The sequence below is a fragment of the Tiliqua scincoides genome, chromosome 11 (assembly GCF_035046505.1).
Source record: "Tiliqua scincoides isolate rTilSci1 chromosome 11, rTilSci1.hap2, whole genome shotgun sequence".
NCBI lineage: Eukaryota > Metazoa > Chordata > Lepidosauria > Squamata > Scincidae > Tiliqua > Tiliqua scincoides.
In genome coordinates, this window is record NC_089831.1 from 314799 (window position 1) to 338659 (window position 23861).

Genomic DNA, 23861 nt, shown 5'->3' on the forward strand with positions numbered 1-23861 from the left:
TGTGCTGCTCTCAGAAGTGGTTCAGACTCTTCTCCCTGCTTCAGTCCAGATAAAAGGCTGCTGTATGCACCAAGTTGGTAACCTTGTGGGGAGATACTTGCTAAAGGCTAGGAACTAAACTGGACCCTTGTAGTCTCCACGCTTCAGGCAGAGCACAGCCATTTCCATCAGGCCAGAAGTGCTTGAACCTTTTGCTTCTAGGCTGGAACTGGAAGAAAGGAAAGGGTGTGGGATGCCTTCCATAACAAGGATGCCTGTTATGGTGGATCAGCTTCAAGAGCTTTGGGAGGTTCGGTCAGATTATGTCCTTGGTAACAGGACTAGGTTTTGCCTCTGCTAGATTTCTGGGCTCAGCAGGTTCCAAAGTGGTGCAAATGTTAAGGTTCCAGCCAGGCTTCTTTAGGCCATAAACAAAAATCACTTAGTTCTGTCTTCATGCATAACATGCAGCCCACCTACCAAACCACAGCACTGCATGCTGGACTGTGATGGAGGGCAGGGCCTATGAGAGGAATTCTGTGAGGGGGTACAAAGTTTCTTCTGGGCCTCTTCCTAAAGGGGAAGGCAGGCAATGGGGGCAGGCAGAACAGGGGCCAAGATAGACCGGGAGAGGTTGCTGACAGCCACAATAGTCTTTGGAGCTCAGGTCTTCTAAGCTTCTTGATGCAGACCCCAGGTCTGCCTGACCATGTGGCAGAAAATTGATTGCAGAAAATTAGCATCGTATTTAGGCTCACACTAGAATGGATCAAAATGAACTTCTGCAGTAGCTGCAGCCCCACAGCTGGGTCCCTGAGCTTCTATGCACACCTTCATGGTTATGGGATCCAAAAGCCAAAGGCTTATTGCAGCAGGCCAGTTTCCACCCAGATTTGACGCTGTTAAGGAGGATCATGGATGCTTTCCTGGGCCTGGTGTGTATGGCTTGCAGCAGCAGTGAACACCAAGTGCAGGCAGCAAGTTCAGGTGAGATAGGAAAGTGTCAGATCCCAGGAACTTTCTGGGCCCCTCCTTTGGCTCCTGGGCCCCCTTTCTGACCCTGGGTCCAGGTACAAATTACCCCCTTTCTGACCCTCTCCTAGGCCCTGATGGAGAAGAAGCCAAGAACTTTTTTCAGAACACACCAGCATTGCCTCAGCCTCCAGTAGGCTGCTGCTCACTCCCCTCTAGTCACCCTGCAGCTCTACCTGTGCAGTAAAGTAGTTGCAATGGCTGCAGCAGATGCTTCGTGCAGGTGGCATTTACCCTACCCTGGAGGGAGTCTGCATCAAAGACACACTGATCAGGTTCCCAGCCAGCACTCGCTACTGATTTTTATTTGCAATTGTCCTAACCGTTCAGACTGCGGAGAGGAGTTGCAAAAATTGCCCATTACAGTTGAGACCCCTTTTCCACCTTAAAGCAGTCTCCTAGCTTCACCTGTAGGTCTTGTCACTGCCAGACAGGAACTGTTTGCACAACTGGAATCAGGTGCTGCTCCATCCTTGAGTCGCTGTCCTCCTGGGGGTGGGAAGCACAGATGCTCTCAACCAGAACTCATCTCTTCTGTGGCCAAGCTAGCCACCCTGGTTCTGTGGTACACAGCACGGTTACAGCCTTCTCGGTTGCGGGCTATTTCAATGGCGAAGAACTGGATCCTGGTGGCTGGAAGGAGACGTTTCCTTAGGGCATGTACAATACAAGGGGAAGGGGGTTCTTAGAGCATCTGTTTTACAGGCAGAAAGTCTTGGAATTGCTCATGGGAAGCACGTCATACCCTACAAAGAACATGCTGAGCAAAGGGCCTGGAGCAGGCTTTGCTGCCTCTGAAATTGGGTGTTCTATAAAGGTGCCTTGTAGTGAAACATGAGGCCTGCAGAAGCTCTTTATCCAGCCCTGGGGCTCTCCCAGCACCGCCATGGGCTGCTCTCAACTGTTGTGCTGTGCTGAGGTGTCACTGCTGAATAACTGGGCTGTCCAATATCTTGACAACACGATCAAGACTTGTGTATTTTCTGCCATGTGCTGCTAAGGAATTTCCAAGTGAGCAAAAGGTGCTTATTTCTGGTTGCGATGCGCTTTGCAACAGCTTCTGGCCTCCAGCAGGCACCATGAATGCCAGTCAGGCCGCCATGTGAAAGGAGTCGAACTTAACCGAGGCAGGAGGGTTCTTACCAAGGATGGTGTTCTCCTCCGAGTAGCCTTGGCTGCAGTCCAGGCGAAGGAGGGTGCCGTAGTTGAAGTCCTCCACGATGCCCTCGAACTGTAGGCAGAAGGGGCGCCACTTCTGCAGAGGGAAAGCAGAGAGCTTGCTTCTGCCTGTGCGTGGCAGCGCCAGGGGTCTGGGTGCCTGCCCCCCAGCACCAGCCCACCTCTTTGGCAGGCACAGATTTCAGGTCCTCAGGGTCAAGCACGTCAATCCTCAGGTCCCCAAAGCTCTTCCTGAACTGGGCGTAGATCTGGTCGTCGGCCTTGGTCAGCTTCAGGAATTGGGGGTCGACGGAGGAGATGAGCTGCGGAGGGAAGGCGCGGGTGGGGCAGCAGGCACTGGGGAGCCCCCCTGGGAAGGGTGCAGAAGGGCGTGGAGGGGGCAGCTGCCACGGATCTCCGGCTGGCCCAGCGTGGACGGGGCCCCGGGAAGCGCTCCTGCCAGGCAGGGCTTGGGGAAGCGCCGGCGAGGGTCCTCCGTGGCAGGCACCCCCAAAGGCGTCCCCGCGGAGAGCAGGCGGACGCGTCCCGGCGCGCGGCACTCACGTTGAAGTGGACCTCGGCGTGCTGGTGCGCCCGGGCGGCCCAGATCAGCTCCACGGCGGGCTGCGGGGAGAGGCGCGTCAGCCCGGCCGGCCGGCCGCCCAGCCAGCCCGCCCGCCCCGCCGCCCTCCCCGCCGATACTCACGTCGTTCCCGAAGGCCTCGGCCGGCAGCGAGAGCGCGCGGGCGGCGGCGGCGGCCTCTGCGGGGCCCTGCGGGGAGAGAGGGAGAGGGAGGTCGGAGGGAGCCTCGTGGCGGCGGACCGGCCCCAGCCCGGGCCCCCCGCGCCCGGACCGGCCCCAGCCCGGCCCGGCCCGGCCCCGCGCTCACCAGGGCGCCCAAGTCGCTCCCCGCCGCTCCGAAGGGCGCCGCCATCGCTCCGGCCACCTCTGCTCCGCTCGCGCGCAGGCGCCGCCACCTCCCAGTCCCGTCTGCGAGCTCCGAGGGGCAGGCGGGCGCCACGTGCTCCCGGCCAGGGCGGGGACTCCCGGGGAGCGCGCGGCGCCTTCTGAACGCCTGTGCCGGGCAGGTGGCGGCGTCGGCAGAGCCTGCGGCGAAGCCCAGGGAGGGGCGGATCGGCCCCTCGCCCTCCGCTTCCCCTCTCCACGAGCCCCCAGGGAGTTTCCGTGGCAGCCCCGAGGAGAGGCGAGGCCCTGTTTCTGGCTGCCGGGGCTCCCTGCTGTGGGGAGGCCGAACTTCCTCCTGACCTATTCAGAGGCACCTTCCCGTCAAGCTGGGACTGCAAACTGTCCAGACCAGGTTTGGCCTCCTGCTGAGGGTGCTGAAGTGTTCCCAGGATTAGCCACCACCCCGGAAGCCTGACTGGTCTCCCCAGTAGTCTCCACACATCACCACTCCACCCCTGCTCCTGAAAGGCCCCACCCAGGTCCACAGGTGCCGCCAGCAACAGACTGTGCATGTGTCTGGGCACCAATGGCTGCAGTGCGTACCAAGAACCATGACCTTCGTCCTGTTAGCTCTGACTCCTGTGAGGCGTCCTCTGTCTGATCTGGGCCCTGCCCGGCCCTGCCCATCTGCAGACTCCCTTCTCTCTGAATCAACATAAGAACATAAGAACAGCCCCACTGGATCAGGCCAGAGGCCCATCTAGTCCAGCTTCCTGTATCTCACAGCGGCCCACCAAATGCCCCAGGGAGCACACCTGAAAACAAGAGACCTCATCCTGGTGCCCTCCCCTGCATCTGGCATTCTGACTTAACCCATTCCTAAAATCAGGAGGTTGCGCATACACATCATGGCTTGTACCCCATAATGGATTTTTCCTCCAGAAACTCGTCCCAACACTCAATTTTAGTGGATGTCCCCTGGTTCTGGTATTATGTGAGAGTGTAAAGAGCATCTCCCTATCCACTCTGTCCATCCCCTGCATAATTTTGTATGTCTCAATCATGTCCCCCCTCAAGCGCCTCTTTTCTAGGCTGAAGAGACCCAAACGCCGTAGCCTTTCCTCATAAGGAAGGTGCCCCAGCCCCGTAATCATCTTAGTCGCTCAACTCACTGCTGTGCTCATCACACTCCACCAGGCTGTTTGGTTCTCTTGCTCTCCCTCTCCAAAACTGTCCACAAGCACAGCAGCCAAGAACTCTCCAGGGGCAGCTGAGACATCCTGATGGTGCAGACAAGCTCATTTTCTACAGATGGTGCATTTCTGCACCAGTTTCAGGGGATCTCCAAGAAGAGGAAAAGCTTGCTGAAAAAAAATCAAGGTGTTTCCATATACCTGAGACAGAGGTGTTGCAATGCTGAACAAATTCACTTGGTGGGATGGACAGGGCTGGCTTCTCACCCCATGATCTCTCTATGGACAGGGGCTCAATTTCACTGCTTGCCATGGGTGTCATTTCCCCCAGATATGTCACTGCTTGGAAGAGACTGGGGTTTAAGGCAGAGGGATGAAGAATGATGCCAGCCAAAGGGCTCTGGAATCCCACACTATGAAGGTCGAATCCATCTTGTAGTCCTGCTGAGAACATGCCTCGAAGGCTGGTTGTGCATGAAATGCAAAAAGACCTCCTAGAAATGTTCATTTTTAAACCAGCAGGCAAGACACTTAGGGTGCCATCGTAGCCACAGTGGCTCCATTGTGACTGACCGCTGAGTCAACAGCCATAGGAGTGTGCTGTCCCTTGCAACTGGTATGCAAAGAAAGTGAGCATGGCCCGGGGAGCCCTAGGAGATGGTATCCACCCCATTAATGGATTAATCTAGTGCAAACACCCGCGTTCCACTTTCTCCCTCCCAAAGCAGTGAACCATCATGTTAAAATCAATGCAGAGATAGAACAAAATTAATGAGTCCAACGCAATTCAACAAGCAGCCTACTCAAAACGCAGCAGCAGACACTGCCAGCCCAACAGAATCAGATAGCAAAGGCAGGTGTCAATCCAATACCTTCAGGGGCTGCCAGCACTGGGATTCAAGGGGGGCAGTCTCGCCTCCCAAGGCAGGGGATGCCGTGAGGGACAAGACTGTCTTAGAGTTTGCATTTGCATTCTGCATCATGCACTGCAAATGCTTTCTGTGCATGCCTTCTGGCTGCTACCACAGAAGAGTTTAGTGCTGAGTGAGCCCATCCCTGAGGCTCAGGCAGTAGACTGGTGGTGGGGAGCCTGCCCAGCTTCTTCCCTCTTGCTGGAAGCAGGGGGGGGGGGCAGATTACAACATTGATGGGCCAGAAAAAGGAGGTGGTGGCACAGCAGAGGAGCTGGGGAGAGGGCTTCCTTTTCCAGGTCAGAGAGTGGTAGACGCTGGCACATCACTGATGGCGGGGGGGGGGGCAGGCATCATATTGATGCCATGAGCCAAGAGCTCTCACTAAACTCTGGCCAAAATAATGCCATTTCAACATCAGTTCTGACTCTGGTCCTAAAATGATTGTTAGCAAGAAGCTGTGAGCCACCCCTGACCCAGTGCCTGACTATCTAGTGCCCTAGTCCTTGAAGACCAGACAGAGCTGGTCTGTGTTATCTTGCCAAAGCAACAACTAATAGGGGGGTGTTTGAGTTAGGCAGGGATGGACATTTACTGGACTTTTTGCCTGTTGAATTATGGCTTGAACTGAATATAAAAATCTAGCTGCGTCTAGCTACACTTTCTCATGATCAGAGGCAACTGGCCTCCTTGCTGCCTTGCTTTGGTCTTTCGTACCAGCAATAAACAGTTTTCTGCTATACCTTCCCTCCGAGTGTTAAATTAGGGTGTAGCATTCTGGGTAAGGAACCTCACACTGCCTTTGTGGGTTCAAAGGCAACAATGTGCTACGTTGGCCTCAAGCACTTGGGCCACCCCTGGCCCTGCTTTCTTTCCTGCAGTTAGGCAGGCCTGGCAGCATAAGAACATAAGAAGAGCCCCACTGGATCAGGCCATAGGCCCATCTAGTCCAGCTTCCTGTATCTCACAGCGGCCCACCAAATGCCCCAGGGAGCACGCCAGATAACAAGAGACCTCATCCTGGTGCCCTCCCTTGCATCTGGCATTCTGACATAGCCCATTTCTAAAATCAGGAGGTTGCGCATACACATCATGGCTTGTACCCCATAATGGATTTTTCCTCCAGAAACTTGTCCAATCCCCTTTTAAAGGCATCCAGGCCAGATGCCGTCACCACATCCTGCAGCAAGGAGTTCCACAGACTGACCACACGCTGAGTAAAGAAATATTTTCTTTTGTCTGTCCTAACCCTCCCAACACTCAATTTTAGTGGATGTTCCCTGGTTCAGGTGTTATGTGAGAGTGTAAAGAGCATCTCTCTATCTGCTTTATCCTTCCCATGCATAATTTTGTATGTCTCAGTCATGTCCCCCCTCAAGCATCTCTTTTCTAGGCTGAAGAGGCCCAAATGCCGTAGCCTTTCCTCATAAGGAAGGTGCCCCAGCCCAGCAATCGTCTTAGTCACTCTCTTTTGCACCTTTTCCATTTCCACTATATCCTTTTTGAGATGTGGCGACCAGAATTGGACACAATACTCCAGGTGTGGCCTTACCATCGATTTGTACAACAGCATTATAATATTAGCTGTTTCATTCTCAATACCTTTTCTAATGATCCTAACTAAGCATAGAATTGGCCTTCTTTACAGCCGCCACACATGGGGTCGACACTTTCATTGACCTGTCCACCACCACCCCAAGATCTGTCACAGCCAACTCAGAACCCATTAGCCTATATGTGAAGTTTTGATTTTTTGCCCCAATGTGCATGACTTTACGCTTACTTATACTGAAACGTATCTGCCATTTTGCTGCCCATTCTGCCAGTTTGGAGAGATCCTTCTGGAGCTCCTCACAATCACTTCTGGTCTTCACCACTCAAAAAACTTTGGTGTCGTCTGCAAACTTAGTCACTTCACTGCTCAACCCTGTCTCCAGGTCATTTATGAAAAACATCGGTCCCAGGACAGATCCTTGGGGCACACCGCTTTTCACCTCTCTCCATTGTGAAAATTGCCCATTGACACCCACTCTCTGCTTCCTGGCCTCCAACCAGTTCTCAATCCATGAGAGAAACTGTCCTCTAATTCCCTGACTGTGGAGTTTTTTTAGTAGCCTTTGGTGAGGGACCGTGTCAAACGCCTTCTGAAAGTCCAGATATAGAATGTCCACGGGTTCTCCCGCATCCATATGCCTGTTGACCTTTTCAAAGAATTCTATCAGGTTCATGAGGCAAGACTTACCCTTACAGAAGCCATGCTGACTCTCCCTCAGCAAGGCCTGTTCGTCTATGTGTTTTGAGATCCTATCTTTGATGAGGCATTCCACCATCTTACCCGGTATGGATGTTAGGCCGACCGGCCTATAGTTTACTTTACTATAGTTTACCAGCAACTTTACTCTGGTCATCAGTGAGCTGTGCAGCTGCTGCACAGGCCGTGGGGGAAGGCAGCAGAGCAAGGGCGGGGTGGCTGGACCAGTGGCAAAAGCCAGGGCCTCTGAGAGGAATTTTATCAGGGGGGTACAAAGTTTCATTTGGGCCCCTTCCCAAAGGTCGGGAGGGTATAATGGGGGAGGGTTGCAACAGCTGGAATCGTCTTTGGAGTTCAGGTCTACTGGTCTTCCTGATGCAGAGCCCAGGTCTATCTGCCCAAGGGGCATCAGCAGCTTGACACAGGATTATGGGAAACCAAACTCTCTCCTAAGTCTTTCTAAAATCTTTTAAATATAGAAAATCATAGCAAAAAAAACTGGCATCGTATTTAGTCTCGCACTAGAATGGAAAGCATCCTGTGCCATAGCGAAACCTGCTTCTGCAGCAGCTGTGGTCCGCAGCCACATCCCTGAGCTCCTCTACACTCCTTCTGGCCAGAGGATCCACAAGCCAAGGAGTGATTGTAGCAGGCCAGTTTCCTCCCAGATTTGACACTGTGTTAAGGAGGGTCATGGATGCTTTCCTCAGCCCAGCAGATATTGCCAGTAGCTGCAGCCACAAGCTCCTGGTAGTGTCCCAGCATCCCGTGCAGGCAACAAGGCTGTAGATAGAAAGATGGCAGATCCCAGGACATTTCTGGGTCCTCCTTGGGCTTCTGGGCCCCCCTTTCGAGCTGGGCCCGGAAACAAATCATGCCCTTTACCCCCCTCTCCTAGGCCTCTCTGGCCAGATGCCCGCTGTGTGTGACGGTGGTGGCTCCCCTTGGTGGGAACGTGCGAGATGGTGAGGCCCGCTGAGATGACCCGCCCAGGCACTCGCCTTCAGGGTGAGGACCCGCACACCTGGCCTCACCTGGGCTGGGCTTGGTCACTTTGGCATCACCCCAGGGACATGCGGGGGGGCAGAGCCTCCCCAGCGGAGTCCTTGGACAACCCACGCGCTTCGCTTGGGTGCCTGCCATGCGACAGCGCTTTCCGAAGGACTCCGCTGGAAGGCTCTGCCCCCGCCCGTCCCTGGACCCCCCTGATGCTCCTGCATCTGCATCAGAGGGTGGGGAGCACGCTGGAGGAATCTCCTCCTCCGGGGGACCCGCGACGTCTGTGCCAAGGGAGGCAGAGGACCCCCTATCGCTGGGCACCAATGTGCTCAAGACGCTCGCCCCGCAGGGTGCAGCCTGCACCTGCGTGCTCCGGGGCTGGACGCGCGTCCAGTTCTGCTCAAGTCAAGTTCGAAAACTTTATTGACATTAAAACAATATGAACAGAACACAGAGAGCAAAATAAATACAATCTACAACCAGAATTCTGTTCAGAGCATGGGGATCAAGTAAGAGGAACACATGGAGGGATTTTCCTTATAACGGCTAACAAATAATCAGCGACCAAATCTGTAATTGCCACAGAATGATCTTCCAAAAGAAAACGCAGGGAATCATCAGGTGAACCAGGAAAAGCTGGCAGAATTGGCTCTAGCAGGGTATCACGGAGTGTTCGAAGGGCAGGGCAGTGGCAGAGGATGTGGGCCACCGTATCAGGTTCCTGGGAACAATGTTTACAAATCCTGCTATCGAGTGGGACATTGTGAAATCTTCCCTCAAGAACTGCAGAGGGAAAGATATTAAATCTAGCAAGCATAAAAGCCCGCCTCTTGCTTGGATTGATTAATTCCCTGAAATAGCTGGCAACACGGTCGGAGGATGGTAATAAACCAAAATAATAAGGAGAACATGTGGGATTGATGTTACAAAATAGAAACTGAGTTTCAGCTTCAAAAAGTCTGGACTTGATGATAGAGTGGGCCTGATAGAGTCCAATGTCGGCCAGTGATTCTAAAATAATACCCAGAGATTGAAGTTTGGCTTCGAAAAGTCTAAAACAGGTAGAAGTATAAGGATCTTTTAAGAGATCGTAAAGAAGGGAATCAGGCTGGGAATTTAAATGAAGGCGCAACCAATATTTGAAGGCTGACGACCACACCATCGTGGAAGGGAGATGGGTCCCAAGTTCCAGGGCCATGGTCGATAACCTGATTGAATTTGGGACTTCCAGGATGCACCTAAAAAAGGTAGCCACTACCTGGTCAAGTTCCTTATTCGTGGCTTCAATCCATATGGGAACACCATACAGAAGTTGACTAAGGGTTTTAGCACGAAATATCTGAAGAGCTGCAGGGATATATTGATTTCCAGAATTAAAGTGGAAACAGACTATTGCCTTAAGGTGGAATGTTGTTGAGGAAATAGCCAATTTCCTACGAAGGGACCAACTGAGGCGATGATGGAAAGTGATCCCAAGGTACTTAAAGGATTTTACTTGTTGGAAGGAATCGTTACCAGTTTTCCATAAGACCGACGCCCAAGTCTTGGAGAAGACCAAAATTTTGGTCTTCTCTGTGTTAATTGTCAGATTGTTTAGTGAACAGTATGATTGAAATTCTGTCAGCAAGTGGTGCAAACCTGGTCTAGAAATAGATAGCAGTACAGCGTCATTGACATAAAGCAAAATGGGAAGAGGGTCACCGTTGAGGGTGGGACAACCAAGTGCGCAAATCAGCCAAAAATAAATTAAATAGGAGGGAAGCTAAAATACAACCCTGTCGCACCCCTTTAGTAACTGGAATCCCGCCCAAAAGGGAACCAGATCTATCAGTACGGACCTGGCAAAAGTTAGAGGAATGAAGACGTTGGATTAAAAACAAGCAATTGTGGGTCAATCCCCCAAGAAGCTAGCTTGCTCCATAAAATTTCCTCTGTTAATGGAGTCAAAAGCTCCACGCAGGTCAATGAAAGCCACAAATAGTTTGCCCTTATAGTGGACTAGGTATTTCTCTACAAGGAAAGATAGCAGAAGGGCGTGGTCAAGGGTAGAAGAGCCCGAACGGAAACCTATTTGTTCCCTCCCCGGCAAGGCCTTCAGCTGAGTCCAGGCGATTAGCCTGTTCAGCAGGTTTTTAGCGTAAAGCTTCCCCACCGAAGAGAGGAGACTAATTGGCCTATAATTGCCTGGAGAGGAGGGATCGCCTTTTTTGTAGATGGGGACAAGAGTCGAAGAAGGCCAGGAATCAGGGAAAAACCCTGATTGATCTACCAAGGTGAAAAGATTCGCTAAGGCAGCAGACCACCAGCTAGGATCATGGGTAAGAATTTCACTCAATATGCCGTCTGGGCCAGGTGCTTTCCCAGTCCTCAGGGAATTGATTAGCTCTACCACCTCCTCCTTAGTAACTGGGGGCCATATAGGGAAATCGTGAGGTATAGATACAGATATATATCCCCTAGGGGCTGGGGATAAGAATAGGCCCTCAGTTTGGCTGTACTTGTCATAAGAGGCGACTAAACAGCCACCGGGTAGATGGGACTCGTCAGCCTGGGAAGGCAGCTCATCTGAGAGAAGGAAAACTCTGATCGCAAACCTCCCCTCCCTTGTGGCTACATCCAGTTATGGAAAAGGCTTCAGGAGTTAACCTCGAGGCAAAATCTGGAGCCGGAGTCCCTGAGGCAGTTCATGGCTGAACACAGTCATGTTCTGGCAACTCCTGCGACGCCGCTGGAACCAACCGTATTGGCCTCTGCCTTTCCATTGGACCATTTCAGCGACGTGGAGAGGGGGGATTTGCTGCATGGGTAACAGTCTATCCTCCATACCTACTTTACCCAGGCTTCCAGAACCACCATTCAGAGCGTGACACCATAGTCTTCTGAGACTGAAGGATGCCAACAAGATACAGAAACTGGTGTCAAGCAAGGAGAAGTGAAAATTTTAGTAAAATGAGATACCCAAGCAGAGAAAGAAATAGGACATTGTTCATTTAAGAAAGGGGATGAATTGGACCCGGAGACCAACTGCCAGAAAGACTTACTGTTCTTGAAAAAAACATTTTTTTAAGGCAAAATTATGCCTCTTTGACTCTAGAAGTCTTTGACAATACCTCTTAGAGGCAAAGTACAGATCTAAAGAATCGGGGGAGGAGTTGGAAGGGGCCAAACGAAAAAGTTGTCGAACCCAATGCTTCGCGTACCAACAATCAGAATCAAACCACGAGGGTAAGCCACGATTGCCGGTAGAGGGCTGTATCGAGCCAAGCGTCTCGACCAACGAATGGGTAATTGTACAATAAGTCTGGATTGCCGTTTGAGGGGAGTTGGTAAGTTCAATAAAACGTCTAAGATTTTCCGTCCCAGGTTCTCTGGACCAGTGGTCTAAAGTCCCCACGGTCTTAGGCGACCACTTCAGGCGTAAAAAGGAGTGGGGAGGAGGCCCGAATAGAAGAGGGGCACACTAAAGACAAAAGTAGAGGTAAATGGTCGCTATCTGTCCGAAGCCCAATTTGAAAATCAAGGGCCACGGGGAGAAGCTCAGGGGAAGGCAGGATGTAATCGGTCACACTCGCCGCGTGAGGGGAGAGGTGAGTAAATTCACCCCCAGTTCCGCTGCATCCACACGTGCGCTCAGCAGCAGGTGCGGTCGGGGCCAGGCAGGCTTGCCCGGCCTGGCAGAGGCCGTCTCGGAGGGAGGACGCTCCGCCAGCCGCTCCCCTCACCCGGTCCGCGGGGCTCGGGGAGGCAGGAGGCCGTTCGTGACGAGGCGCCCTCGATCGCTCCCGGCCGGCCGAAGCGAAGGCAGCAGGGAGCGGAGAGGCCGGACCACGCGGGGCGGGCAGGGGCTGCCGGGGTGCCCTTCCTCGCCGCGCGGTCCTCGCCCGCTCCGCGCGGGCGCGCCTGGCTGGCTGCGGTGCGCGCCGGGCGGCGTCGCCTGCTGGGGGGCGCGGCGGGCCAATCAGGAGGCAGGCGGGGAGGGAGCCGCCGGGCCGCCCACGTCCGCGGCTGCTCCGGCTCGCGGGGGAGAGGCGGTGGCGGGCGGCAGGGCGGAGACGCGCGCGGCGGGGATGGCGCCGCCGGGAAGGACGAGCCTGCTGCCCGCGGCGGGGCCCGGCGGGCTCCTCTGAAGGTAGGCCGGGCGGGGGCCGGGGGGCGGCTGCCCGCCTGCGGTCCCTGCTGCGAGAGCGGCGTCGGCTCCGCAGTAGCCAGAGCGCGGGTGCCGGTGCGGTGCTGCGAGCGACGCCGGAAAGGTGCGGCCCGGAGGCTGCTGCTGCGCCCGACCCTCCCGCCCCACCCCGCCCCGGGCCGTGAGAGCCCGCAGCGCCCCTCCGCGCACTGGGCAGCGCAGGGCTGGAGGCCGGCGGGGGCTGCAGAGGCGGCGCAGCGCGAGCCCCTCTGGCGACGCCCCCAGAGACCCAGGCCGGCGGTGGCCGCCTCCATCTCTGGACGGGGATCCCTGTGCGGCGGCTCCTCGCAGGCCGGCAGCCGCCCCCGGCCGGGGTGTCCCGCTCGCGGTCCCACATCAGAGCCGCGGCGCTTCTCGCCCGTCCTCCGCGCCTGGACTGGCTCGCTTCTCCCTGCGGGTGCCGGAGACCCAGCCCTGCGTCGGCAGGCAGCGGCCCCAAAGACCCCCGAGGCCCGCCGGTCCTCCGGGCCCCCCCGACGTGTTCCTGGTCAACTGACCCGGAGGGGCCCGCGTCACACTCGCTCTGCGCACCGCCGCCGCCCGCTCGGCCGGGGAGCAGCTGGACTCCAGCAGCACGAGTGTCGTCGCAGGCTGCCGGCCGGCCGGCGAGCCTCCGCAGACCCGGCCCACCCGGGCGCGGCCGGCGAGGCGCCCCCCTCGCGCTGCCGCCGCCCGGGGCCCTCCTCGCCAGCCCCGCGGGGGCAGCGGCGCCGGAGGGGGCGGCTCTGGCGCGCGCGCGCTCGGAGCCCGCTCTGCCGCTGCGCTGCCGCCCTTCTGGCCGCCGCCCGCCCGCGCCCTCCTTCCGCGCCCCCAGGCGACTGCGTGAGTAAGTGGGGGGGGCCGGGGCCCTGGTCCGCCTGTCGGGCGTTCGCTCTTGCCGGGCGGGAGCGGCTGACTGGCTCCGAGGGGCCTCTGGCTGCCGGTGCTGGGCAGGTGCGCTTGGCTCGCCCGGCGGCCGGACCCTGGCCGAGGGAAGGGCTCTGCGGAGGGTGGCCGAGCCGGCCCTTTTCTGGCGGCGCTCCGGGGCCTTCGGTGGCCCGTCGGGCGCGGGGGGGAGGGAGGCGCAGGAGCAGGCCGCAGTGTACGGGGGGGGGAGCGGGGACTCCGGGCTCCGCGGCCGCCAGAGGGCTCGGGCGCGGGGGGGGGGAGCCTGAGCTGACCTCGCCCCCGACGGCTTCCAGGGCGCCCCAGCGGGCACGCCCGTCCTGCAGCAGGTGCCTTGCCCGGCGCCGGGCTGGCAGGAAGGGTTGCCGGGGGCAGCGGCGCTCCCAGGGGGCAGGCTCCGCGGGTGCGGCTCTCGCAGCTGGCGCGTCCGGCGAGGGAGCGAGAGGCTTGGTCGTTCTGCAAACGCCTGCAGAAAAGGCGCTGCTCCCTGCCCCGAGGAGCCTACAGTCTGCCGTGCGCGTGGACGTGCCGCGGGCTCCGAGGGCTGCCGCTGCGCTGAGGAAGGTTGTGGCAGGCAGGCAGTCTTCTGGTGCCAGCCACGGCCGGACGGAGCTGAGAGTGGCTCCCAGGGCCAGCTGCAGGAGGGGCAAGGCTGGCTCCAGCGCCAGCTCCAGGGCCTTTGCTGGTCCCTGCCATTTCCTGCTGCCCCACCACCAGCCGCTTGACTCTGAGGTGGTGCTGCTGCTCCCTCCCATTGCTGCTGCCCTCTGCCAAAGCAGGGCAAGGGTGTGGCGGAGCCAGTCCATCTGCTGTACCCTCCACCTTACCTTTTCCACCAGGGTGGGAGGGAAAGGAAGGGCAGCAGTGCCCCTGCCAGGTCAGAGGAAAAGGCAGCCAGACCACCAACCAGCCAGTAGCAGAAGGGGGCGGCTGGCATAGATGGGCGTTGCCACCTCTGCCTTGCCATGAACAGGGGGGCAATCTGTGTGGCCAGTGCCAGACTGCACTGCCTGGCCTGCCTCGCAGTGGCACGTGGAGTGCTGCCAGTGGTCCTTTCAAGGGTCAACCTGGCCATTTGCAGCCGCCGATGGCTGCGCCCAGCCTGGCCATGCTCTGGCCCCTCTGCTCACTGGCCTTTCAGCATGGCAGCTGTAAGCACAATGGCAAGGTGGGGCACTTGGAAGCGCCATTCAAACGCCAAGGACGCAGGACCCCTGAGGCAGGCCAGCCACTGCTTTCCTGACACCAGGGCCTGGCGAGCCCTGGTCTCCTCCTTGGGTGGCTATTCTGTGGCACTCCTAGACAGGACCTCCCCACGTTTTCTCCTTCAGTGCTCCTGGGCAGCCTCTACCTCCCGCTGCCTGTCCTCTGTGAGGCTTGGCAAGTCCTTCTCCTTTCAGTGCCCAGCAGGTGGTTTGGGGCTGATTGGACTGCTGGGTGCAGCTCACTCCCGGGGCTCAAAGGGAGCCCCTACAGTGCAGGGAGCAAGTCGTCCGTGTTGCAGCACCAACAGGAAGCAGCCGGGGCTCTGGCATCAGAGGAGGAGATGTGGCTGGGGCTAGTCCTCACCAGCGTCTGAGCCCGAGTTTTCTAAGCTGGCTGTCTGGGATGCTGTCGCCCTCAGCAACACTGGCGTCGCTAGGGGGGTGTGGGGAGTGCGGGCAGCACGGGGTGACGTGCGCTGGGGGAGGACTCGCTAACATTGCGGGGTTAGGAGCTACTGCATCATGCCATATTCCGTTGGATGTGGAATGGCCAGCAGAGCGCAGTGCAAAAAACAGAACTGAAATCGCTCCTTTCGTTCAAAAGATACGGCCAAAAAACCGGAAGGAAAAAATGCATGGAGCCCTATGGAAAGTGAAAGTGAACCGTATCGCGCGTATACTTGTGAGTAGGCGTACTTGCCATAGTCTGTTGGAAAGGGCAGGCTGAGAGGAATCCAATGACACCAGGATGGTCCCGATCCAATGAAACACCCAAGAAGCTCCCCTCCTGCAAGTCTGAGCCTGAAATGAAGCAACGTGGCCGTGTTTACTTGCGAGTAGGCACTGCCTTAGTAGTAGTACTCGTGAGTAGGCATACTTGCCAAAGTCCGTTGGAAAGGGCAGGCTGAGGGGCTTCAAGGACATCAGGATGGTCCTCATCCAAAGAGCGCAGCCCCCAAAAACACCGGAGAAGGAGGTTCCTCCCTCCCAGCTACCTCCCTCCCAGTCTGTGGAGCCCTATGGAAAGCAAAGCAGCCTCACAGTTGCGTTTACTCACGAGTAGGCAGACGTGCCTTGGCTGGTGGTCAGGCCAGGCAAAGGGGAATGTGTGGACACCAGAAGGGTTCTGATCCAATGGAGCTGCTCAAGAAGGCAGCCTCCCCTCCCCCCAAAAGAACAAAAAGAGGCTTGAATGGTAAGGGGAAAGTTTTCTATTTTGCACTTGTGAAGCCAGGAGGGACTTTATTCTGATGTGCCTGAAATAGAAGAACTTTAAACTGGGCACTGGGAGGGCTGAAGAGCTCACGGATTCTTTTTGGAGGGTTGTTTTTGCAGGCAGGCAATTAGCTTGGAGTTAGCTCCATTGACCACTATGGGACTTACTTCAGAGTAGACAAGCATAGGATTGGGCTCACAGGCTGCAAGCCTACCCACACTTTCCTGAGAGTAAGCCCCATTGACCACAATAGGAGTAGATTCACTTGGTGGAACAGGACTAGCTCCCCCTTATTTAAATATTTTATTTTAATTTATTTATAATTATTTATTTTAATTTGCTTGATGATGTCACTTCTGGCCATGACATCACTTCCGATGGGTCCTGGACAGATTGTCATTTTAAAAAGTGGGTCCCAGTGCTAAAAGTTTGAGAACTGCTGCAATAAGGTGTTAGTAAGTTGACACGGGGTGGGTGTGTGTGAGGCTCTACAAGTTTTCAAAATCACTAAAATCAGAGTTTGGAGGAATAAGACCATCATGTTATATCTCAATCAATGTGTAATTCCATGCAGAATGCAATGAAACAAACCACATTGAAATATCTGTGTTATCACAAAAGGTACAGCCAAAAAACCCGGTGGGGGCGGGGCGATGGTACATCACCACACCCACCTGGGGCATTGCCCCGCCCACTACATGGGGTGACGCACAGGCCTCCCACACTGGGTGACATGAATCCTAGTGACGCCACTGCTCAGCAAAACACCAAAATGGTATCTGGAACCCCAAAGTTGAGTGCCGGGGAGTCCGGGGGAGGAAGGCAGAGCAGAAGTGATGTCAGCTGTGCCCTAGTCTCAGCCAGTCATGCTGGGGCTGGAGGATGTTTGCTGGGCGGCAGGCTGGGCGAAAAGCAGTAGCTGCAGACTTCAGAAACACCCTTCATTAAGCGAAGCCCATACCAGCCACAAGGCACAGATCTGGATCTCCAGGTCACCACTGCAGCCAAAAGCCAAAAGGGCTTTGCCCTCTCTGCCCTTGTGAGAAGGCAGCTGTGACCCTACCTCTCCAATTCAGAATATTTCTGAGAAGCATCAGCCAAGAGACTGCCCCAGACTTGACTTTAGGTGTCCAGGATTAAGGATTAAGTTAGACCAGCGATGTTCAACCAATGTGCTATGGCACATTGGTGTGCCTCCAATGATCTGCAGTTGTGCCGCCAGAAAGTGGGGGAGGATTATTTATTAATAGGGCCACTGAGGGATGTGAGTCCCCAGTCAGCAGTACAGTGTGCCTTGTCAATTATCAAAAAACCGATGGTGCACCTTGACAATTTTAGTGCCTTGTCAGTGTGCCACCATGAGATGAAAAAAGGCTGAAAATCTCTTAGCTAATTGCACGGCATTTCCAAGTTGAAGTTATTTCACTTTAGATCCAGCTGGTACGTGGTTTCCCATTTCGTTTGTTGTTGTAGCATTGTGAGTGTTATGACTCAGGCTGCTGCTGAAATGTGACTCATGAAGTGACCTGTGGAGCAGCCACACAGTTTCTTTCTGGGCCTGTCAGCTGTGCTCTTCCTCCATACCTGCAACCCTGCTTGTCATGGAAGCATCTGGGGAGTAAGAGGGGGGCTAGCAAATCTTAGCATGTCACTACCACCAAGAAATGCCTGTGTGGCTGCTTCCTTAAGGTCATGCTGCTGCTCTAGGAGGTGTCCCCTGGCTGGTCAGTGTGCACTCAGGAGCCCAGGCTGCTGGGCTCCGCTGTGCCAGCTCTGCACTCTTGTTTTGGGGTTCCATGTCCAGCCAAGGATGGGGACAGGTTTGTCCACTTGCCCCATGCCGGTTCAGCGCTTGGCCGTGCTTAAGAGTAGCACCCCTGAGGTGGAGAAGGCAGCAGCAAATTCCCCCCAGTGACTGGGAGTTGAGCAGACCTTTGAGCTGGCTGGGGTCTCAGGGAAGAGGATTCCAACGCAGGACAGGGTGGAGAAGAGGTGGGCCGTGGGGTGGACTTTCCAGCTGCTGGCCCGGTGCAAGTGCCCCCACCTCCGTGTTTTGGCTTCATCCCAGCCATTGCCTCACCACAAAGGCACTTCGGAAATGTCATCCCACTCTGAGCTCTTCCGTGTTCCGGACTTTCAGGTCCAGAGTTTGGGGAGAGCAGCCTTGCTGCAGCTGGCTTGCCAGGAAGCTGGCAGGGGAGGTGGAAAGGTCTGTTCTTTCCCACCCTGCAGGCCTCCCCCCTCCACACACTGGATGCCTGTGCAGGACAGGACAGGGAAGGTTAGAGCCCACTGATAACAGACTGAGAGCCAAGCGGGAGGGGGAGCCAAGCTTGTCAGCCAGGAGATCAGAGCTGCTTCTGGGCCTGCAAAGGCTTGGCAGTCAGTCCTCTGCTCTGCTGGGGCTCCCATGCGCTGGAGGTGAGGCTGCCTCCTTTCCCTGCTGCTGGTGAGAGAGAGCACTGGAAGCTGCAGTTTCCTTTTCCTCCCCAGGAACAGCGTGAGAGGTGTCTTCCCTCTTCCTGAGGTTCACATCCAGTGTCCCCCCAAAGTGGACAACCCGACATCACTCACCCAGGTCTGGCCCTCTGTTGGGAAGAGTCCTGTCGCTGGGCAGGAGGAAGCCAGGTGCTCGCGTTGGAGGGAGGAGGAGATTCTGCTGGGAAGGTCCAGGAGGCACAGCAAGGAGAGCGTGTCTGTGGAACAGGGCCTAGGAGAGGGGGGTAAAGGGGGTAATTTGTACCCGGGCCCAGGGTCAGAAAGGGGGCCCAGGAGCCCAAGGAGGGGCCCAGAAATTTCCTGGGACCTGACATTTTCCTATCTATTCAGAGTTGTTGCCCACACAGGATGCTGGGGACACGACCACAAGCTTGCGGCTGCAGCTACTGGCAAGCCTTATATGCTGGGCCAAGGAATGAACATACGACATTCCTTAACACAGTGTCAAATCTGGGAGGAAACTAGACTGCTGCAGTGGCTCTTTACCTTGTGGATCTGCTTATCCTGAAGGAGTGTATAGGAGCTCAAGGACACAGCTGTGGGGCTACAGCTGCTGCAGTATGTTTTGGTGCAAACAAGACACTTTCCATTCTAATGTGAGCCTAAATGTGATGATGCTAATTTTCTGCATGTTTTTCTATATTTAAAAGATTTTAGAGAGACTTCGGAGTACGTTTGGTTTTCCATATTACTGTATCTAGCTGTTGATGCCATATGCCCCCCCTGTGTTTTGCCCCTCCTTGCCCCCATTCTGCTGCCTGTCACTGCCCTCCCCCTCTCACCCCTCCCCCTTTGCAAAGGGGCCCAAAAGAAACTTTGTACCCCCTGATAAAATTCCTCTCAGAGACCCTGCTGTGGAATGACAAAAAATGGGCGGAATCAGGAACCTCTTGGGGGCTTGTTGACAGCTGTAGAGATGGGGGGCAAAGAAGGGCAGTTATAGGTCCCAGCTGGATGGTCCCCTGGGTGCCCAGGGTGGGGCAGGTCAGAAGAAGGAGAGAGAGAGAGAGAGAGAGAGAGAGAGAGGTGTTTGGGCAGGTTGGATCAGCTCCGGTCACTGGGGTAGCTAGAGGGGTGGTGGTGCACTAAGTTTTGCAGGGAGTCTCCCTGCAGCATGCAAGGTGCTCCTCCCCTTGGGAGCCATTCATCTCTGTTTCCCTCCCCCCATATGGCTCCAAAGTGGAGGGGAGGAGCCGCTTGCAGGCTTCGGTGAGGCTCCCTGCAAAACTTAGTGCGCCCCCCCTCTCCTTATGCCAGTGGCTCTGGTCTCTGCTCGGCCGGCTGGCTCTCAGGTCCCACTCCTTCCTCCACCTTTCAAACAAATGTTTTGTATCTGCCTTGTCTGTGGTTTGTTTCTCTTTTTGTCCCAGAGGCCCTGCGGTGGCTCCTGTTTTCCACTGTGGATTTGCAGCTGCTGCTGTTTTCTGTTCAGCTCCTGTGCTGGTGTGTTTGTGTCTCCTTTTTCCACCTTCTCTTTTTAATCCCTTTCCCCAAATGTTTTTCATATGTCTTTTCATATGTTTAAGTTTTATTGCTGACGGCCTTGAAGTCTTGCGATGAAAGGCAGCATATAAATCTAAAAGTTGTAAGCAAACCCAATATGTAGAGCCCTGATCAGGCCCACCCCTGCCTGGTCTCAGCAACATTTGCTTCTCCTCCCAGGTGATTTCCTGAACTTCCCATTTCAAGCTTTGTAGTATCCCCGGCCTGAAAGTCTGGTTGTCTTTCCTGGGCTTCCCCCCCCCACCCCGGTGAAGCTGCCAGGAGAGAACTGTTATAAGAGAGAAAGGGAGGAAAAATCATGGCTCCTGTGAGCCCCAAAGTGCTCACCCCCAGCAGAGTACCCCCTGCTTCTCTGTATGAGTTTCTGCTCTGGATCAGCCTCCTTCCAGTCAGCCTGGGCTGCTGCTCCTAAAACAGCAGAATTGGCTGCTCTTGGAGGGCAGCTGCCTTTTGCATTTCTGCCTGAATCACTCCTCCAGTCATGGTCAGAACGGCACCTCATGTCAAAACACAGAGGCAGGTGATTTTCTTTGACCATGGTCTACGACAGACTTTCTTTGGTGTAAGAATGAAGGCAGGCCCCAATATACCCGCCTTCAAGACAAGGCCTTGACATAGTGCCACCTGGGGTCTTGGTGAAAGGGCCAGCCCCACGTACCACTTTGCATGACCCACCTATTGGAAGTACCACCAGAAGTCACTGGCAATGAGGTCATTGCATGCTGGAGCTTTGCCTGCTGATCTGATCCTCCTACCACTTTGTTGCATTACGTTGCTGGTCTCACTGCCAAGCAGCAGGGTCTGGGGGTCCCACGAGTACCGCTGGACACCACCACTGATTGAGAATGGCTGAATTAGAGGTCTCTTGCTGTCTTGTGTGCTCCCTGAGCTGCACTGGTGGGCCACTGTGAGTAACAGGAAGCTGGACTAGATGGGCTCTTGACCTGATCCAACAAGGCTCTTCTGATGCCTGGGGTTGCAGGCCCCTTGGGTCTTTCTAGCTGTGCCTGTGAGGCTTCCAGGCTCCAAGTGCTCCATCACTTGGAGGCAGTTGGAACCCTGTTGGAAGGGCAGCTGCAGTTGAAGTGATGGTTGGTGAGCCAGTGAGGCCCCTGAGAGTCCTGGGACAGCTCCTTGCTCCAGGGTGCATAGAGGCTTCTGGGGCCAGGTTGGCTCCCTTCTGTTTCACAGTCCCAGGCTGTCCTGCCCTGCCCTGCTCTGCCTTGCCAGCAAGAGAGAGAGAGAGCCCTCCTCCCCTGCTGCCCATGCATGATGAGCAGGCTAATCCTGCTTTTAATCTCAGATTAGGTGTCACCTGACACTCCCCCCTGTCAAGTCAAAAGCATGGCCAGCTTCCTCTTTGCATAGGAACAGAACTGAGGACAGATAGGTCCGCTCTCCTGTTGAAAGGGCTGTTAGATCTGTCCCACCATGAACTGAGCCTGCTGGCTGTGCAAGGCCAACCCCACAGGAGACCTTGCAGTGGCATTTCTCTCTACAAAGGTGGCAGTTAGAAACTCTTGTGTTTTTGACCCCATGTTAAATCAATCAATCAATCAATCAACAGTATTTATATACCGCTTTTCAACTAAAAGTTCACAAAGCGGTTTACAGAGAAAAATCAAATAACTAAAAGGCTCCCTGTCCCAAAAGGGCTCACAATCTAAAAAGATGCAAATGAATACCAGCAGACTGCCACTAGAACAGACAGTGCTGGGGTGAGGTGGGCCAGTTACTCTCCCCCTGCTTAAAAAAGGAGCACCCACTTGAAAAAGTGCCTCTTACCCAATTAGCAGGGGTAGCAGGTAAATTGTCTTTGCATGGCGTAGTCGGAAGATCTCTTCCCGGAGGAGCCCTCCTGGGGGACTTAATGAAGGGGGTGGCATGTCTCCCCATCTCTGCCAAGATGATTGTTTGAGACCGTTGAGCCCTCTGTCCTGTGCACACTCTCCAGGTAGTCTACTTCCGCCCCCTAACATGCTCCTGAGTAAATATGCACAGGATTGTGCTCTAGGTTGCTTGTGAACTTGCAGTCAAGCTGCCTTCCTTGGCACACTTAACCAGGAGAAAACCCCGTTTCTTGCAAGGGAATTTATTTTTCAGCAGGTGCTTGAAGGACTTTTCATGGCACACAGTCAGCAGCCACGTGGGGTGAGAGGTGGGAACCCAGGCTTGACATGACAGCGTGAGCTGCCTGAGCGCTGGTATAGCCCAGTGGCCGAGAGGTGGAGAGACCTGCAAACCAGGACGGCCCGGCCTCTGCCAGGGCCTCTTGCTGAGCAGCCTCCGGCCAGCCACCCCTGCCCAGCCTCTGTCTTCCCCACCTGCAGTTATCACAGTACATCAACATAAAGTGGCACAGAGGAAACACTGAATGATCTGTGTTGTGGCTGAGGACGTTTCCAGCCACAGAGTCCTCAAGGCTCCAGACCTGTCAACACAAACAGGAGTCCTTGCACATGCCCAATCTCGTCTGATCTCGGAAGCTAAGCAGGGTCAGGCCTGGTTAGTACTTGGATGGGAGACCGCCTGGGAATACCGGGTGCTGTAGGCTGATACCATAGTCTTTCGAGACTGAAGGTTGCCAACCACCACCACCAAAAGGGCAGGCGGGGGGGAAGGCCTGACTTCATGGCATAGCCGGGCTGTGGGCTTGCTGTCTCCTGTTCAGCTGCTGCAAATCCTTCCTGACTGTGCCAGCTGAGATGCATGTGCATTTTCTGCCACGTGCACCATCTGCAACGGGAAACAGATAATCTTTTCCAACTCAGCAGTTATCTCCGTGCAGGAAGGCTGCAGTCTGCGGAGGAGGCAGAGGAGTGCCCCTGCAGGGGAGGGCGCTCCTTTTCTGGCTTTGGGAGGCTCCCCTTCCTGGTGTCTTCAGGACTGCCCGTTCCCGCCTGCTGTAGGGGAACTGCTGCGGGGCATTGCTGGCTGGTAGGGGCTGCCACCTGTGCCTTGGAGGGTGTGCAGGCAATGGGTGGGTCTTGGCTTGCAAGGCAGGTGCTGGTGGGCCTGGTTGTTGCAGGAGGAAGTGGCCTCCCATGTTTGCACCGCATCTAGCAAGCACTACCTGTTTCTATGGAGTGGAAGACCTGCTTGCAGTAGCTTCCCGTGGCATGTGCAGGTGCAGAAACAGACACTTTGCAAGTGACAGGATAGCAAGAAGAAGCCACGCTTGCGCAGGAAACACCTCAGTGTTGCGAGGGGGGCTCCCTGCCTTCTGGGCTCCCAGTCTGCATCACTGGAGTTTGTCCACTGTTGGGGGGGGGGGGAGAATGTGTCAGTGAGCCAGACCACACAGCCCCTTGAGCCATCCCTGGGTCTCTGAGTCAAACTGCAGGGTCTGCAGCCATCCTGGATGGCTCTAAAACTGAGCCTGGTAGTGACTGTTTCCAGCTGGTGATGTGTGGATGAAGTGTGGCACGGCTGGGTCGCTTTGCTCTGCGGACGGGAGCCACTGGGCAACCAGTGGCCCTTCCCCCAGCCCCTATCACCCTGTGCTGAGCACAGCACGCTCGCAGGGGCCGCAGCTGCAGGCCTCTTCCTGTGCGTGCACCCGGCCAGCCCCACGAGGCTGCCACTGGCTTGGCTGCCTGGCGAAGGGAGCCGTGCGCTTGCTTCTGGAACTTGTGACCCAGCCTCTCATTTCTGGCACCATCAGCGGGTTTTCCATAGAAACTTGCTAATGACACCACAAACATGTGGGGAGTGGGGAGGGCAGCAGAGAGCAGCAACAAAGGAAGAGAAGGCCAGGCCGGGGGAGGGGGCAGAGAGGCAGCAAGCGGAGGAAGGACCCGTTCTATGTCGGGCTGCCACTGTGGGGAGGCCAGTCTCTTGCACCCACAGCAGCTGCCTGGCAGGCCGAAATCTCGCAGGTGGAGCATTCATTGGTGAGCAGGTGGGAAGTCTTTCGCTTTTCTCCCTCCTCTGCTCA

The 23861-nt window shown here is 55.6% G+C and overlaps 3 protein-coding genes across 10 annotated transcripts in view; 1 reads left to right on the forward strand and 2 right to left on the reverse strand.

Moving 5' to 3' along the window:
- Positions 1-1282: 1282 nt before the first annotated feature.
- Positions 1283-3148, reverse strand: PBDC1 (polysaccharide biosynthesis domain containing 1). The gene is made up of 6 exons (XM_066639556.1): positions 3060-3148; positions 2876-2941; positions 2734-2793; positions 2352-2492; positions 2155-2266; positions 1283-1644 (listed from the first exon to the last, which is right to left on the reverse strand). The coding sequence occupies exons 1-6, from the start codon at positions 3102-3104 to the stop codon at positions 1526-1528; spliced, it is 543 nt and encodes a 180-aa protein (XP_066495653.1). The 5' UTR covers positions 3105-3148; the 3' UTR covers positions 1283-1525.
- Positions 3149-11828: 8680 nt separating this feature from the next.
- On the reverse strand, positions 11829-15204 carry LOC136662389 (collagen alpha-1(I) chain-like). Its single transcript, XM_066639619.1, has 2 exons — positions 15071-15204; positions 11829-14136 (listed from the first exon to the last, which is right to left on the reverse strand). The coding sequence occupies exons 1-2, from the start codon at positions 15202-15204 to the stop codon at positions 11829-11831; spliced, it is 2442 nt and encodes an 813-aa protein (XP_066495716.1).
- The window catches only part of DMTN (dematin actin binding protein), a 36000-nt gene continuing 24574 nt past the window's right edge, over positions 12436-23861 (forward strand). For 3 of the 8 annotated variants that reach the window (XM_066639137.1, XM_066639134.1, XM_066639143.1), the window contains exon 1: positions 12436-12559. The gene's annotated coding sequence lies outside the window, so the exon portion shown is untranslated. Of the gene's footprint in view, positions 12560-13381; positions 13443-18360; positions 18501-23679; positions 23826-23861 lie in introns of those variants that run through there. The other 5 variants (XR_010794966.1, XM_066639139.1, XM_066639138.1 and 2 more) reach the window with 5 other exon arrangements.